At 45.7% G+C, this 15,772-nt stretch overlaps 1 protein-coding gene across 1 annotated transcript; it reads left to right on the top strand.

The window, feature by feature from the left end:
* The first annotated feature begins 10,410 nt into the window (after positions 1–10,410).
* On the top strand, positions 10,411–11,655 carry LOC147737359 (uncharacterized). Its single transcript, XM_086934727.1, has one exon. It carries the CDS (start codon positions 10,411–10,413, stop codon positions 11,653–11,655), a length of 1,245 nt encoding a protein of 414 aa, XP_086790853.1.
* Positions 11,656–15,772: the final 4,117 nt, after the last annotated feature.

Raw genomic sequence — 15,772 nt, 5'->3', positions numbered from 1 at the left:
ACAGCTGCCTGGAGATGGTAGACTGACTATCAACGCCTGATGGAGAGACCCAAGGATACCGAGAAGGATGTAGTAGCCATACCATCAGCCTAAATCAGACAGTGCCTCGTGACTCGGTGTACAATCAAGAGGGAGGCATCAACTTGGAAATACCAACTCCCACTGTTATGCCCCCTGGAAGAGGCACTACACCACCTACGGGAGGGACTGAAAATACCTCCCCCATTACGCCACCAGGTAGTGTGCCATCTAAAAATGAATTGGAGAAAGCTGCAAGTGAGAGCTTGGCCGACCCTTTCCTACTCAGTTCTATTGGCCCAACTACAATACCTGATCAAGGCATTTAATAATGTTTCCCATGCTGCCTTCTTCAGATCTTTCCTTCTATTTTTAAAGTTTCCTTATAGAGGGTCCTAGCTAATCTGATATCCGGTAGGTCTCTGGGTTTCTTTTTCAGGGCTTGGATCAGGCTTGTGTGTGCTTTAGTGCATTCTCGAGTGGGCCTGGATGTGTATTTGAATTATACTGAGTTCATGGCCCAATCGGTTATTTCAAGTGGCAATGGACTAGCAAAGAACAAAGTGCAACGACACTGTGGGCTTCTAGTACACGACTGCCAGTCCTTGTTACATGCAAATTAAACTTTATTTTAGATTCCTCTATAACAAGTCCACTGTTTCTTAGCTGGCTGGTGCACAACTACCTGCAGAGAGGGGAAAAAGATGTTGACCTTATGTAAGGCCCCACAAAGTACCCCCTCGGCCTGCCCCTTCCCTGCCCTCTTCGACAAGGTCGTCTACCAACTCTCCGCTCTTTAACTGTGCTATGGTGACCACTGTCCGCACGAAGCAAAAAAGTGTTCCTTCTGAAATAAAAATAGAAAGTTATTCTTATAAATTGTAGCACCTACGATCTTTAATTTCCAAAGCATCTTTATGTACAAGGACATGAGGGACATACACGGGTGACATTCTTATGATGTATAACTGTTATTTCATTCAAAAACACATATAGTTTTCATGATGGTGTTTACCAACAATTTGTTTTTCTAAAGTACAATTTTACTAAATTGGACCCCGCCCTGGGTAACATTGCTGTCTCAGCCGTGCAGTTGTCACTCACGTGTTCGACTTCCAGCCAGACTGCGTCAGATTTAAAGAAGGTACATTGGAGGTAATGTCACCCGTTGCGCAGAGCGTTTAGGTTTAGTTCTGAAATCAGTTAAGCTTCATGAAAAACATACTGAAGGGTGGCTGCCGAAAGTACCATCAACTGTGCAGAACACGCATCGAATTCACTGGCACATGGTGTACAAATACGTCACATTTTTAAGTTCTCAGAAGTTAGGAAGTGAGAAATGTAGGTCGACACCTATCTCCAGAAAGGGCATCTATAGAATCCACCCCACTTGGCCCACCCGAACCAGTCCTGTCTGCTCTCCATATCCCGTGACAATTACTTAACCTCGCCAGTAATAAACAAATCCCGCCTAAGCCGTGTTGTGATTGGGCTTAGCAGCTGTATTGACAGGCCGGGGACTAATTCTCTTTCCAAAGCGGCATTTCCACTGAGCGTTTTACAAGCTTTTTCTGCCAGCGCCCTACATCACTCTACATTCGCGGACCTTCCGCCTGTCTCCCGCCGCCCCGTCGTCTCTATTACCATCCAGAGCGAGGGCCGCAGAGAGGAGCGTGGCGAGGGGCGGACTACATAGTCCATGAGCCCTTGAGGTACGCGTCACCGGGAGAGCACCAGGAGGCGCTCAAAAGCATCACCGGCGCCACCGAGCGGGGGACTAATTCACTTTCCAAAGCGGCATTTCCACGGAGCGTTTTACAAGCTTTTTCTGCCAGCGCCCTACATCACTCTACATTCGCGGACCTTCCGCCTGTCTCCCGCTGCCCCGTCGTCTCTATTACCATCCAGAGCGGGGGCCGCAGAGAGGAGCGTGGCGAGGGGCGGACTACATAGTCCATGCCTTGAGGTCCGCGTCACCGGGAGAGCGCCAGGAGGCGCTCAAAAGCATCACCGGACCCGCCTCGCGGGACGCCGGCGAAGCCCGGGCCAAGGGCGGGCCCGTTTGAGCCCGTTAGAGACCGAAAGAGGCCGGGCCGGGCCCTTTCTCTTGGCTCCAAGCTCTGAAATAGTAAGTACTGCATGTCCTTTTGGCCATTTTTCTATCTGGATTACTTCCATTACTTCCATAACTACCCCTGCTGCTGTCTCTAAATTGCTCATCGATTATTCCATCATCAGGGACACTAGTATGACCACTAGAGGTTCGCGGAGCAAAACAGCAGCAGGCATGGACAAATTGATCGGCCCCTTGGATAACTTTATAGTAAGGGCAAATACATTTATTGACCAAGGGATAGTTCTAAGGGAACGAAGAGTGTCCCAGGACTTGGCCTTAGCAAGGAGGTCGTCTTTAGGCTTAATTGCTGCTGCCAAAACTCCTGTGCAGCCTGGGGTTGCGGGCCCTTGTCTGGCCCTTGCTGACATACACAGCGTCCCGAAGGAGGTTGATCTCTCCGTGTCCCAACTTCTAACTGACTCTCAACTCAGTCTTGCTTTGGAGAGGACACCGGACATGGAAATGATCCAAACACCAGCCGACGATAGTGAGATTCGGTCAAGGGGAAGGAGGGAGGGGGCCATTCCAAAAAACAACAGGCGGAAATAGAATAACACAAGCAAACTTAGGGAAACGCCATAACCCCTTATTATTCTACAGGAGACCTTGGACCAACCTACCCCAGCAACTGTGGATCAATCGCATACAGAAGTGGAAATTAATGATGTTAGCTCTGATAGCACTGAGGCCTCAGCCATTCTGGTGGGTGATTCAAATGATGACGAAACCGAGGGGCAATTTCTTGCCAAATTGGGCGAGGTCATTAAGCTGTCCCTTATCCCCCTTGAAACTAGATTGACGAACATGGAAATTCTAATAAGGGACCTAAGCACCTATGTCAAAAAACCCCTGAACTTTGTGAACAAATCAGGCGAGTAAACCTACTAGCAAAAAGCCTGTTTGTACAGCAGTAAAACAAACACCAAATCCGACGGTCGCCCCCAAACCGAAGACCCCAGTAGCTCCAAATAACAAACCAATGGCTAAATTAAGTAAACCAACGGATAAACCCAAAACTTCTACCAGCAATAATACTCAACGTCAACAAACCCCCAGAGTCTTTCCCACGCCTCTGCCTGGGAACTGGAGCATACCTACAGTTGACGAAAGACTTGCTGCAAATTTACCACCTGACACGAGTCCTTACGTAGTCGTAATGACAGGGGTACCAGTATTAACCAATCCTGGTGAGGAACCAACTTGGTCTCTAAAGAACAAGGTTCAACACTGGCTAACCCAGAACCGTCCGCTCCCACAAAACCGTTCATCAAAAATATTGATGGTTCGCAGAGTCCCCTGGGTAGGCCAAGAAAGGAAATCTACCCCAGGTGACTGCATAGTGGTAAATTTTGAGGACCCTGGAACAGCTGATTACATCTGCTCATGGAGACCGTATGGTAACAATGAAGGCATTGAAACCAGACGCCTCTCCTTCTTTTACCCATCCAGGCGTCCCATGGGTCCCGATTATCACGGAGGAAACTGTCACTGAGTGGGCCATCGAGACTGGGGGGGACTGGGGGAATTGGGGTGGATCTTCCGACGGATCATTTAATGGAAACTCCTTTAGGAATCATAATAACGCCTTTGCACCCTGGGATATGTGGGGTGGAGTGCACACCTCAAACAGGTACAGCTGCCTGGAGATGGTAGACTGACTATCAACGCCTGATGGAGAGACCCAAGGATACCGAGAAGGATGTAGTAGCCATACCATCAGCCTAAATCAGACAGTGCCTCGTGACTCGGTGTACAATCAAGAGGGAGGCATCAACTTGGAAATACCAACTCCCACTGTTATGCCCCCTGGAAGAGGCACTACACCACCTACGGGAGGGACTGAAAATACCTCCCCCATTACGCCACCAGGTAGTGTGCCATCTAAAAATGAATTGGAGAAAGCTGCAAGTGAGAGCTTGGCCGACCCTTTCCTACTCAGTTCTATTGGCCCAACTACAATACCTGATCAAGGCCGCCAACTCCCTGCTCAGAGAGCCGAGATGGGTCTATTATCATGGAACATAGCTGGTCTATCCAATAAAATCAAAGACCCTATCTTTCTGGCCCTAGCAGAGAGATTTGACATTATCTGCCTACAAGAATGCTGTGAGAAGGTAGAACTACAAATGGAAGGGTATCGGACAAATTTTTCCCCAGCACGGTCAAGTAACAGAGGCAGATCTTCTGGGGGTCTATGCACCTTTATATCAAATAAGGCAAATCTGGGAAGCAAATCTTTATTGGAAGGGGTCAGAAATAACTTTTATCAGGCACTCTCTATAACACCTGAGGGCAACCAGCTGTTCACTTTGATCAATTTTTATAACAACATCCCAAAGGAAGAGCAGCAGAGGGTCCTGGATGACTTAAATGAGGTACTGTGTAGAGGTGCGGGAAGCAAACAGAGAGAGGGTTACATTATAATCACGGGTACCTTTAATTGCCACATTTGCCCTCATACTTCTACAAATATATGCGGAGTGGTCAATCTTATGGGAGATCCTTGCACCCACTTTGAGCACACTGTGACTGGGAATTTATTAAATACATTATTATTCAACTGGGACCTGGGATTCGCCAACGAATTGTGTAGCCCACAGGTCTCCTTCCAACCTACTTTTGTTGGTCGGGGGTCTCAAACGGTGATAGACTACACACTGGTCTCAGCTAGTCACTATCGCAGTGTTCTGACCTTTAATACAGAGCATGTTGCGATTAGTGATCACCTTCCCATTAGCTCTATATTCGACATAGGCCAGAAAGGTTGCAGAGCCCTCACCGTAGTCGAAAATGTATATCGCCACGGAGTCTCATTGGCGAGAACTAATGGCTACGCAATTAAATGGAATAAAATTGACCCTGCTAACTTTATGCAAGAACTAGTAACAGCACAGTTAGAGGACTTCATGACCTGTCTTGAAGATCCACTAAATTCCACTAAGGTCATTGAAGCCTTCCTCAAGATTGCTGCCACTATCAGTGGCAAACTGACTGGTACTTGGTGGGAAGGGAAAACCCCTAAACAGGAGGGCTGGTTTGACCGAGAATGCACTAAAGCACACACAAGCCTGATCCAAGCCCTGAAAAAGAAACCCAGAGACCTACCGGATATCAGATTAGCTAGGACCCTCTATAAGGAAACTTTAAAAATAGAAGGAAAGATCTGAAGAAGGCAGCATGGGAAACATTATTAAAGGCGAGCGCCCTCAGAGACACTTCGACCTTCTGGAAAGCAGTTAACGCTCCGTTTTTCACAGAAAGAAGCACAAACTTGGTGGAGATTGCTATCGAGAGTAACACCTGGGTAAAACATTTTTCGGAACTTTATAAGCTAGAGCGTCGCACAATCTCCCACTATCCTCTCCCTGTCGAGAAACCTATCACTGATCCAATTCCATCGGACTTCTCTCATTGAATATAGTTTTCTCACTTGAAGAGGTTGAAGTATCAATTGCTGAAAGTTCCACCAATAAAGCACCGGGCCCAGATGGAATACCGATTGACATCTACAAGGGTAATTCTTTCCTCTGGGCACCACTCCTGACGAACGTTCTGAATAGCTACAACATCCATGGCTTTCCAGTAACGTGGCAGGAAGCTATTGTAGTGCCTATATTCAAAAAAGGGGACCGAGATGACCCTAAGTGCTATAGGCCTATTTCCCTCTTAGATTCCTTAATGAAGGTTGCAGGTAGAATTCTATTAAATAGGCTGCAGATATGGGTTGAGGACGAAGCGGTTCTTTCATCTTTCCAATATGGCTTCAGGTCTGGTTTAGGCACCGTGGAGCAGGGCCTCAATTTGGCCATGCTCATAGGTAAATACACGGAAGCAAAAAAGGGCAACTTATTTATGACTTTTGTGGATTTAAGTTCCGCCTTTGACTGCCTGAACCATGACATCATGTGGGCTACGCTGGCCGAACTAGGTATTGACTTAAACATTTTAAACTTTTTAAAGGAACTTTATAGGGGTGCAGGGGCCAAAGTTCGCTATGGGAAAAATGGAGAGTGTACCCCTAAATTTCCAATTATGAAGGATTCCAGGCAGGGTTGCATACTGGCACCACTTCTTTTTAATTTGTACATTAATAGTGTGGCGTCACAGTTGGCTAAACTAGATGTTGATTTCCTCAAAACGGGTGGAGATGCAGTCCCCATCCTCTTGTATGCTGATGACGCGGTAATCATGGCTCGAACACAAGTAGGCCTCCCAAAGGCGTTAACCTGCTTCTCAGCATACATGGGCGATAGGGGGCTTAAGATTAATGTGGGGAAAACATTTACTATGTGTTGTACAAAGCAGAGAAAACCGTCCTACCACACTTATATAGGGAATCAAAGATAGGCTTGACAGATTCTTCCTCATACCTGGGGATTGTTTTTAATAAGAGGGGAAGTTGGAACACTGCGGTCACCTCCAGGAATCTTGCCTTTTCTCGCGCCATTGGCGCCTTAAAAAGGTTTGCAACAAAGTAGGGGGCAGGCCGGTGCGTATCCTGCTCGATATTTATCGAGCTAAGTGCGTATCCACTGCCACATATGGCGCAGGCATTTGGGGGGTCACAGACTGTCAAGATATACAAACTAAGGAAAATGATTTCCTGCGATATCTGCTAGCCGCTCCCAAGTCTACTTCTACTTATGTTTGTCACAAGGAGCTGGCCGTGGTGTACATATCCGACTTGATCAAGACTAGTCCAGTCTTGTTATGGCATAAAATTTGGACTACACCAGAAACTGTCCTTAACAGGGCAATGATTGAAGACTGCATTAAGTTAGAAGGCCAGAAACAAATTCAATGGCTCTCTTATGTGAAGGCCTTCCTTTCATTCATTGGGTGCCAAGCGTTTTACACCGCTCCTACTTCAATGACCTCAATTTCGAGAAAAGCCTTGAAGGAACTATGCCTGAACTTTTTAGACGACCAACGCTGGTGTGTGGAGGGGAAAAAGGCCACTGTAATCTACCATCATTTGATATTACAGGGCCCTGGCATGCACCCTTATCTTTCGCCAAATTGCACCTGTTATAGTAGAATGCTTGTAACTCGCTTGAGAACTGACAGTTTCTATAGAATGTTAACTTTTCCTAACCGTAACGACTGGTCGGCAACACTAGTCAAATGTCCATGCGATGATTCTTCTACCCAGTCCACCATTCATTGCATCCTGTTTTGTAGATTTTATGAATGGGGACGGAAAAAATATCTCTTACCACTTCTCCGGTCTTGGAAATTGAGACAATGCAGACCTGCTTTATTTAAACTACTCATTTTACCGGATGAAATAACAATCATTGCACTATCGAACTATTTGAAATTTGCTGTCAGATGTAGAGCCACCATGAGTTGATAACAGTATGGTTTTTACAAAAAGACTTTATTGTAAGGAGATTTCATCATTTTTTTAAAAAACATCTCAATGTTTTTAGAATATCCCCACATTATGAATTATGTATCTGTATTCTTTTACTGTATTTTAATTGATTGTATCTTTTTTTATGTGCTTTTATGAATTTATCTTAAAATTCAAATAAAGCTAACTTTGACTTGACTTGACTTGACAGGCCGGGCTCTCGGGGTAGACAGGACCCTCCAATGTGGATTTAGCTGCAGGGCAACACTGCCTGTCCAGAAGGCCCGAACACCTGGAGGACACCTTTAAGCCGCCTCCCGGCCGATTTGTTCTTCAGAGGTGCCCTGGTGAGCCCCCCGTTGTAAGACGCAGACGCTAATTGGCTCAAGCAGCTTGTAAATCACTTTCTACAGGCGATGGGCGGCAGTGAGCTGACGCCTGCGGTGAACTGGGGATCGGCGGCCCCAACAGAGCTCAGAGCGGTAGAAAAACAACTCTTACATTTTACCGAGAATCATAGCAGTAGAGACAAGTAAAAAAAAAGAAACCTCAATTTCTGATAAACTTAACTGTTGCCTGTCGCGGATTACCAGATGCGCTTTCTTATTTGACAGCATTCATTTTCTGGTTTCATCCTTTCGCTCACAGCCTTCTCTGTATTGCCAGATCTATGTGTATCTCGTGATCCTGTAGTCTCACATCACTGGCCTTGTTGCTAAGTGCAGGTGCTAGTACACGTCTTGCTTCGTGTTCAAGGTCCATCTTAGCTCATAAGACAGTGCAAGGCATCTTGAGCACAAGGAAAGGAGTAACTTTAGTGTCACCTTCCATACCCAAGCAGAACCAACTTCCAACCATCTCACCATTCTTCTGTTTCCAACTGTGTCCGCTTGTGTCCAACTTGACCTTTACATGCGGCCCCTCCTTGTAAACAGCAGCAGTGTGTGGGGCTCACAGTGTGTGGGGCTTGCAGTGTGTGTCGGGGGCTCGCAGTGTGTGTGTGGGGGCCTCGCAGTATGTGGGGGGGCTCGCAGTGTGTGGGGGGACTCGCAGTGTGTGGGGGGGCTCTGTGTGGGTGTGTGGGGGGGCTCGTAGTGTGTGGGGGGCTCTTTGTGGGGGGGGCTCTGTGTGGGTGTGTGGGGGGGCTCGGTGTGGGTGGCTCTGTGTGGGTGTGTGTGTTGAGCGGGCTCTGAGGGGAGGCTCTCTGTGGGTGTGGCTCTCTGTGGGTATGTGTGTGAGGCATTTGCGAGAGATTAAGCTATTGGCATTGTAAATGACAATGCCATTTATTTATGATTTTCAAAACCAACACATAAATAAAAATGTTGTCATTTACAATGCCAATAGCTCTAACTTTTGCAAAGGCGAAACCGTTGCATTGTTTAAATATCTGTTTGGTGCCAGTGCATATGACTTTAATTTCTGCCTTTGGGATTCTATGTTACAAGTCCATAGGGTGCATGTATCCTTTGTGAGCTTAATAAAATGTTGAAAAATCTATAAATCCTCACTCCTACATCCAAGTTCTCGCAGGCTACAATTCTACACTCTGCTCTGTATGAAAAACAGCTCAACATTTTCAAAATTCTGCAACTCTGCATTGATTTGGTTTGTAAATTATATTTTGGGACATTTTCATGTATTAAGTATTTAATTTTAATACTATAGGTGATTGAAATTACTGACGAAGAAAGCAAGACTTAGCACCAGGCAACTGAAGTCAGTGCCATAAGAAGGATTATTTTGAAAAACTGAAGGACATCCAGCAATCTACTTTTAAACAATTTCCAAAATCTAGGTGTGGCGAGGAAGTGGGAGCTGAGGAAAGTACTATACTGTAAGTGAAGTCTCTAATTTAGCATTTCATTAACCCAGAGCAAAGCCAAATCTGTGCACAGAATAACCTTCATCTAAAACATCATGTAATTCCAGAGAGGAAGCAGACACTGCATAAAAGAAAGTTATAACAAAAGGTTTCTTCTGCAGACCATCAAAGAAAAGACGTTGAGAGAAGACTCCGAAGCTGACACGTTAACAACCAAAAGATTGGAAAATCACCTTTGTTCAACAACCGTTTTTAACCAGTTACACAAGTTTGAGACTATCTGACTCTGGGTAGAAAACCACGACCCACTCTGCTCACTCTTGTGAAAACCTTAAAAATTCACCACTTTATTGTGTTCATAACCATCTCAGATTGTTTATTTTTTATTGTGTACTGTTCTGTAATTCTATGTAAATCGCCTCAACAGTATCTGCTGTGAATGAGTGAAATGTAAAACTGTTAAATATAAAAATGGATTAAAGGAGCACCGTTGCGCGATAGATAATGTAAATAAATCCTCGTCTTCAGAACTACAAACCTTAACCTTACACCAAACATAGAAAGGGTAAAAGGAACTGATGTTCTGAGACTCGTGATCCACAATCGTACTGTGCACGTTCTAACGCCCTCAGTTACTGCCATTACGTCAGTGCAAAAAGGTACTTATCAGTTTAATTATTAAATATCAGACTAACACCTTATCACTGCATTGCTAAGAACCTATACAAATAGATTTGAGAAAATCTTCAGTCACAAAATAAGTTGCTGCCGGATAGGCTATAACCTAAAGACTATTATCTGCTAGAAATATTTCGACAGGTGTTACAGGGCTGCTTTCAGACATATTTTGCTCAATTGAAGTGTTAAGAAGATTACACACAATTTCTTTTAGAGATAAATGCTGAACATTATCTAAACAAGCCCAACTGTAAAATCGGATTCACTCTTACTGTGGCATATAAGCAAAAGAAAACTAAACGTAGAGATATTAACTCTAGGAATACACCTTATAAAAACACAGACTGTGAGAACAAATTCAGTGTTCAAAACCACCTCAATCAAGGCAAAATAACCTAAGTTGGGGAAAAAAGTTACATGTGCCAAAAAAGATACAGCCACAAATCTTATCTCACAAAATTTGACACAATGCACACTGGGGGAAACCACTCTCAGTGCAAAGTATGCCAAAAAAGTTTCAGGCGTAAATCTTATCTCACTGAGCATATGAGAATCCACACTGGGGAAAACCACTCTCCGTGCAAAGTATGCCAAAAAAGTTTCAGGCGTAAATCTTATCTCACTGAGCATATGAGAATCCACACTGGGGAAAAACCTTATCAGTGCTCTGAATGCCAGAAAAGGTTTAGTATCAAAGCGAGTCTATATCGACATGCATTAACCCACTCTGTGGAAAAACCTTATCAGTGCTCTGAATGCCAGAAAAGGTTTAGTATCAAAACGAGTCTATATCGACATGCATTAACCCACTCTGTGGAAAAACCTTATCAGTGCGCTGAATGCCAGAAATGTTTCAAAGACAAAAGAGCACTTACTATACATACAAGGACCCACACTGGGGAAAAACCTTACCAGTGCTCTGAATGCCAGAAATGTTTCAGTTACCAAAGCATTCTCACTTGGCATAGAAGAACCCACACTGGGGAAAAATCTTTTCAGTGCTCTGAATGCCAGAAATGTTTCATTGACAAAAGCAGTCTCACTTGGCATATAAGAACCCACACTGGGTATAAACCTTTTCAGTGCTCTGAATGCCAGAAATGTTTCAGTATACAAAGCAGTCTCACGGAGCATATAAGAACCCACACTGGGGAAAAACCTTATGAGTGCTCTGAATGCCACAAATGTTTCAGTGTAAAAAGCAGTCTCACTAAGCATATAAGAATCCACACTAGGGAAAAGCCTTATCAGTGCTCTGAATGCCAGATATGTTTCATTCAAAAAAGCAGTCTCACGCAGCATATAAGAACCCACACTGGGGAAAAACCTTATCAGTGCTCTGAATGCCACAGATGTTTCAGTGAAAAAATCAGTCTCACTCAGCATATAAGAACCCACACTGGGGAAAAGCCTTATCAATGCTCTGAATGCCACAGATGTTTCAGTGAAAAATTCAGTCTCACTCAGCATATAAGAACCCACACTGGGGAAAAGCCTTATCAATGCTCTGAATGCCACAGACATTTCAGTGAAAAAAGCAGTCTCACTCAGCATATAAGAATCCACACTGGGGAAAAGCCTTATCAGTGCTCTGAATGCCAAAAATGTTTCAGCCAAAAATCTCAACTCAGTAAACATGTGAGAATCCACACTGGTGAATAAAATTATCAGTGCTCTAAATGTCAGAAAAGATTCAGAGGTAGAGATGGTTTCAAGCACCATAAGAAAACACACCATTAAAATAATTCAGTTCTCCGAATGCCAGAAAAGCATTAATTTTAAACGCAATCTCCCTCTACATAAGCAGACGCACACAGGGAAAAAACATTACCAATACTGTGATTGCCAGAAATTCCTATTTGATAGGCACAGCCTCACTAACCATAAGCGACTCCATACTGATGAAAAACCTTATGAGTGCTTTGAATGCCAGATAAGCTGCATGAGAAACTCCACACTGGAGAAAATCCTTATGCCATAAAAGCTTGAATCTGAAAGACAAGAGTTATGCTTCACGAGAGATCCCACTCTGGGGAAAAACCTTACGAGTGCTCGAAATGCAAGCAAAGTCTTGAATACAATGTCATTTCACATAAGAGTATTCACACTGGAGTAAAGCCATATACAGGTGGGGAAAGCCAGAAACGTTTTACTGAAAAAGGAGATCTCACTAAACATGAGAAATGCATCCACATGAGGTGAAAAGTAAGGCATATCTTGAGTTGCAGGAAATCTTCTAACAACCTGACTTTACATGAGAGAGCACATATTGTAGTTGCAATAGGATTCATCAAGAAACACTAGCAGGATAACTTAGGTTGACCGCATGCAACCTCCAAAGAAATTTCAGGCATGGAAATATTTTTAATTGCAACAGAATCCACAATTTGAGTATCTGAAAGGTACAAAACTCTCAAGGTCTTTACTTTACACAGAGAAGTGTTAGTGCTTGCAAAAATCAACTAATTGCCAAAGAAATCACAATAATAATGTCTTAAATATCCACCCAAAAGGTTTCTACTCGCCCTTGTTTCTTAACATACGACTGATATCTATTTTTCCATGATAAGATTAAGCCTATGCGGAGTTCCTCGGTGAGGAACTCCGCAAAGTGACAAAAAAACTCTGGCGGTCTACACGGAGTTCCGCGAGCAGTGGAGTGCGTAAGGGTCATGCCGTTTGTGGTGATTTCATCCCATGTCGGAGGATCATTTGCCCTTCTCTTCCAGGAAGTTATGGATCTCTTTGCCAAGGGAGCTATCAAACGCATCCCTGTGCCAGAAGTAGGTCAGGGTTGCTACTCACACTACTTCTTGGTACCCAAAAAGACATAGGCCTGCATCCTATCTTAATCCTCAGGGACATCAACCGCTACCTCCGAAAGGAGAAGTTCAAGATGTTAACCTTGGCTCAGGTCTTGTCTGCCTTCGACCCTGGAGATTAGATGGTAGCGTTGGACTTGCATGATACTTACTTTCACATCCCCGTCTTGCCTGCCCAACGGTTCACGGTAGGCCACACTCATTTTCAGCTTACCATGCTCTCCTTTGGCCTTATCAGCCCCCCGGGTGTTCACGAAAGTGATGGCGGTGATCGCAGCTCATCTGCGCAGATCAGGGGTTCCAGTCTTCCCCTATCTCGACGACTGGCTGTTGAAGGCGAGCTCGCCCAGGTCGTCTCCCACCTCCAGACTACAACGAACTTCCTGTATTTGCTGGGGTTCACAGTTAGCATGCTGAAGTTGCACCTGATTCCCTCCCATAAGCTCCTTTCCATCAGGGCGGTTCAGGACACAGCACAGTTTTGGGTCTATCCTCCCTAGCAGCAAGTCCAGGATATTCGGGCTATGATACCGATGTTTCAGCCTCCATCCCGGATTTCGGTGAGAATGAACCCGAGGCTGCTGGGCCTCAGGGCCTCCTGCATCCTGCTGGTGCATCATGCCAGATGGCATATACGTGCTTTGCAGTGGGACCTGAAGTTCCAGTGGGTGCAGCACCAGGGGAATCTTTCCGATGACATTCAGATTTCGGAGGGGACTGCAAGTCAGTTGCAGTGGTGGTTCATGAACCAGGATTGGGTCAACAGCAGATCCCTCTCCCTTCCCCAACCTGAGTACACAGTAGTGACGGATGCGTCACTCCTGGGATGGGGCAGCCATATGGGAATGGCGGAGATCAAAGGCCTCTGGTCTCTGGCGAAGTCCAGGCACCACATCAACCTTCTGGAGCTCCGGGCGATTTGTATTGCACTGAAGGCAAGGAAGAGTGGTGCATGTGTTCACGGTCAACACCACCGCCATGTGGTTCTGCAACAAACAGGGCAGGGTAGGGTCGTGGACCCTATGTCAAGAGGTTCTTCTCCTTGGACATGGCTGGAACATCAGGGCATACCTCTGGTAGTTCAACACCTAGCAGGTTCCCTGAACCCCAGGGCGGAGAAACTCCGCCGCCAGTACATGATGGATCACGAATGGCGTCTTAACTCGAAAGTGTTGCAAGGTCTCTTTTAGCAGTGTGGAGAGCCTTGGTTAGATCTATTCGCAACCGAAGAGAACGCGCAATGTCAGCAGTTCTGCGTGTTGGAGTTTTCAAGGCGGCTCTCGCTCGGCAACGCTTTTCATCACTAGTGGAGTTGCGGCCTCCTGTATGCCTTTCTGCCTGTACCACTTCTGCTAAAATTGCTGAAGAAGATCAAACGCGACCGGTCCCAAGTCATTCTTGTGGCTCCGGACTGGGCACGAAGAGTCTGGTACCCCGAGCTCTTGAGCATGGCCATCGATCCTATTGTTAACAGATTTCTGAAGTGCATTACTCATCTCTTTCCACCTTCTCCTTTCGTAATGCCCCAGTGGGACTTGAATCTTGTCCTCACTTATCTTATGTGTCCTTCTGTAGTAGGGGATCTCTGTGTATAGTCATAATCTTGTGAATAGTCCCGCCCATGTGCGTGGACCCCGGAGCAATCAAAATAGTCTCTTAAGTTGTCTTCTACTGCAGTCCTGCATAGAGACTTTAGAGAAAATCAAGACAAATAATGCAGCCTAAAACTACAGGGCTACATTGGCCAGCACTTCATCTTGGAGTGAAAAGGGTAGCCAAATAATATTAAATTCTACACATTTTGTAAAGTTTCACATCTAGAGAATCTCCCCTTCACAAAAATCCTTTGTCATGATAGAGAGGAAGGGTTGGACAGACAAGCCCCATATGCTGCCATTATGTGTCTGGAAAAGGGATACCGTGCCTTTAAGTAACTCTCCAAAGACCCTCGGTATCCCAGGATGCACAGCCAAAGGCTTTTTACTTTCAGTTCTTTTTTCTGGCTCCTGCTAGCAGGACCCTGGAGCATTGAGCTCTACCTTTTTGGGTATATCTTCAATTTGTGAAGCTTTTCTAGTGACTTGAGTGTTTCACTCGACGCCTGGGGTCTCCCTCTTCCAGTTGCTGTGTTTTTTTTACCAGTTTTGCCACCTGTTTATTGTCAAAATGCCAGCTTCATTCGACAAGTGCCCTGAGTGTGGTAGGAAGAAGGCTAAATCTGACCCCCACAGAGTATGCATACTCTGTCTCCCTTCCACCCAAGTCCCTGACTCCTGTGATATTTGTCATTCAGGGAGAAGATTAGTCTCCAAGGCCTGGAACAGAGGAGACATCAAGAACCAGGTGGGACTTCTGGGCATGGAGGGACTCTGTCATCATCCTCTGCCCGTGCCTTGGCCTCTGGGGGGGCTCCCCAGTCAAGAAAAGTCCCAGAAACTGCACCGGTCCCAGTCGACATCGACATTGATGGCTTTGACTTCGGCGACGAGAGGTATGACTACCATCTGTTCCCCGTCGACCCAGGGCTCTGGGTCGAAGCGATGTCGACGCTCGGCATCGAGCGGCAGGATCTCAAAACCTCAGACGAGGTTGACGTCGAGGACTTCACCGGCATCGACACACCATCGACGTCGGGATGAGTCCCGAAGAAGCAGGCGACACCGCCGTTCGCCATTAAGGTTGACGAGACGTTTGACGTCGAGGAGAGGAAAATCGATGTCAAGGCGAGGACGTTCGATGTCGAGGAGTTCATCGACTTCAAGAAGGTCATCGCCGTCAAGAAGGTCATAGACGTCAAGAAGATCGATGTCGAGAAGAGCGACTTCAAAGAAGTCGACTTCGAGGAAGGATCAGTCGACGTCAAAGAGGACGTCAAGGCCCAGGACTGTGTCTAGTGCCTCTGTGGTGAGCGTCTCATCATCATCATTGGCGAGTCCCCGGTCATGGCGGCACCGGCG

This window comes from Lissotriton vulgaris, chromosome 1_1 (genome assembly GCF_964263255.1).
Source record: "Lissotriton vulgaris chromosome 1_1, aLisVul1.2, whole genome shotgun sequence".
Taxonomy (NCBI): Eukaryota; Metazoa; Chordata; class Amphibia; order Caudata; family Salamandridae; genus Lissotriton; species Lissotriton vulgaris.
The sequence above is the reverse complement of the archived record's forward strand: the minus strand, read 5'-3'. Positions and strand labels throughout refer to the sequence as shown.